The 1,445-nt window shown below is 49.1% G+C and overlaps 1 protein-coding gene across 1 annotated transcript; it reads right to left on the reverse strand.

Annotated features, from left to right (window-relative positions):
• Nucleotides 1-201: 201 nt before the first annotated feature.
• LOC103375880 (taste receptor type 2 member 16-like) lies at nucleotides 202-1,145 on the reverse strand. The gene is given in 2 exon segments (XM_008306176.1): nucleotides 202-956; nucleotides 959-1,145. Coding segments are annotated over 2 exon segments (942 nt in total).
• Nucleotides 1,146-1,445: the final 300 nt, after the last annotated feature.

The following is a 1,445-nucleotide window of genomic DNA, read 5'->3' on the forward strand; positions in this document are numbered from 1 at the left end:
AAGCTGTTACATATGAGATTTAGCTGCATTTTTCTGGAAAATGACATGCAATAAATAGATGTTGATTCCAGCTTGTCTAGAGCATGTAAGCTCTGGTTGAAGGTCATTAAGCATCACGATAAGTCTTTGTCATGGTGCCCGTTGTTACCTAAACCCCCAGAAAACTCTTTTTGTCTGTACACGTCTTTCATATAAAACTCATCAAACTGTTGCCGTCAGTTCCTGCTCATCTCCAGCCTTCCTGGCCTTTGTGTTTCTCTTGCAGAGCAGCACACCAAGCTTCTCTCTCAGGTTTTTATTGGAGCAGGTGAGTATCAACGCAGAAGCCACGCAATAAAAAGACAAACCGAGGAAGAGCATGTCAGCGCTCAACCCAGAAGCAAAGATAGCGTGGAAGTAGTAGAGGGAGATGGTGAGCGGCGTGGTGAAGTAAACCCAAACCAGAGCGACAGTCAGTCTGCACACCAGGAGGTAGGACTCTGCAGCATTAGAGCTCCTCTGTTGCTGCTTCTTCTTCTGCATGGATGAGGTGTGTCTGCAGAGGAACACGGCCAGCCGCAGGGAAGTTGACAGCATGATCGCCAAAAGCATCAGGGTGAGGTAGGAGATAAAGACCATCACGTAAACGTGGACGTCAACCCAGGCGAGGAACAGAGGCTTCCTGAAGACGCAAGTCGAGTTGGATGGAGTTTCTCTTTGGAAATGAAGGTAGAAGAACGGGGCGAACATCACGCAGGAGGTCAACAGCATCACCATCAAGGCCACGTTCAGGATGGCTGAGATGTTCCTCTGGAGTGCTCTGAAGACGGCTGAGGAGAAACTCACCACCGTCATACAGTAGAGGACGCTGAGCCCGGCGATGGACCAGAAGCTGACGGAGCTGCTGCTGAGCCAGACAAACAAAACGGCGCAGAAGAAGAACTGCAAGTCTGGCCAGCAGAGCACGCCAACCCGAGGATGAAGGTTGAGATCTGCAGCAAGACGTTGCCCAGTGAGATGAAGCAGATGAGGACAGCGACGGTTTTAACCCCTCCGGACCGCCGCTGCTGCACCACCGTGGCCGCCAGGTTGAAGATATTGGCGAGCGCTCCAAGGATGAGCAAGAGGAAGGTGCCGGAGAGCTTCACGTCAGAGGAACTCGACATGGTGGTGACAGACACCCCTCATCCATCGGAGCTCCGGAGAGGAATGATGGCGTCCTCGCGGCGCAGAGAAAATTAAAATACCCAGCATGCAAATCTACCCCTCTCAGTTTCTGGTGAATGTTGATGCATATTAAAATAGAAATTAGACAATGGTCAGATCAGTCACCTCACCGCTTTCTTCAATTACAGAACAGAATTCGACTGCAAACTGAGCAATTAGAGAGCAGCATAAATATGAGGGTTCTGTTTTTTTTTTATGTCTGTCTTATGTTTGTCATATTATCAGAATTGTATTTTTCT

The sequence above is a fragment of the Stegastes partitus genome, unplaced genomic scaffold (genome assembly GCF_000690725.1).
Source record: "Stegastes partitus isolate 25-593 unplaced genomic scaffold, Stegastes_partitus-1.0.2 Scaffold3392, whole genome shotgun sequence".
In the NCBI taxonomy this organism is placed as follows: Eukaryota; Metazoa; Chordata; class Actinopteri; family Pomacentridae; genus Stegastes; species Stegastes partitus.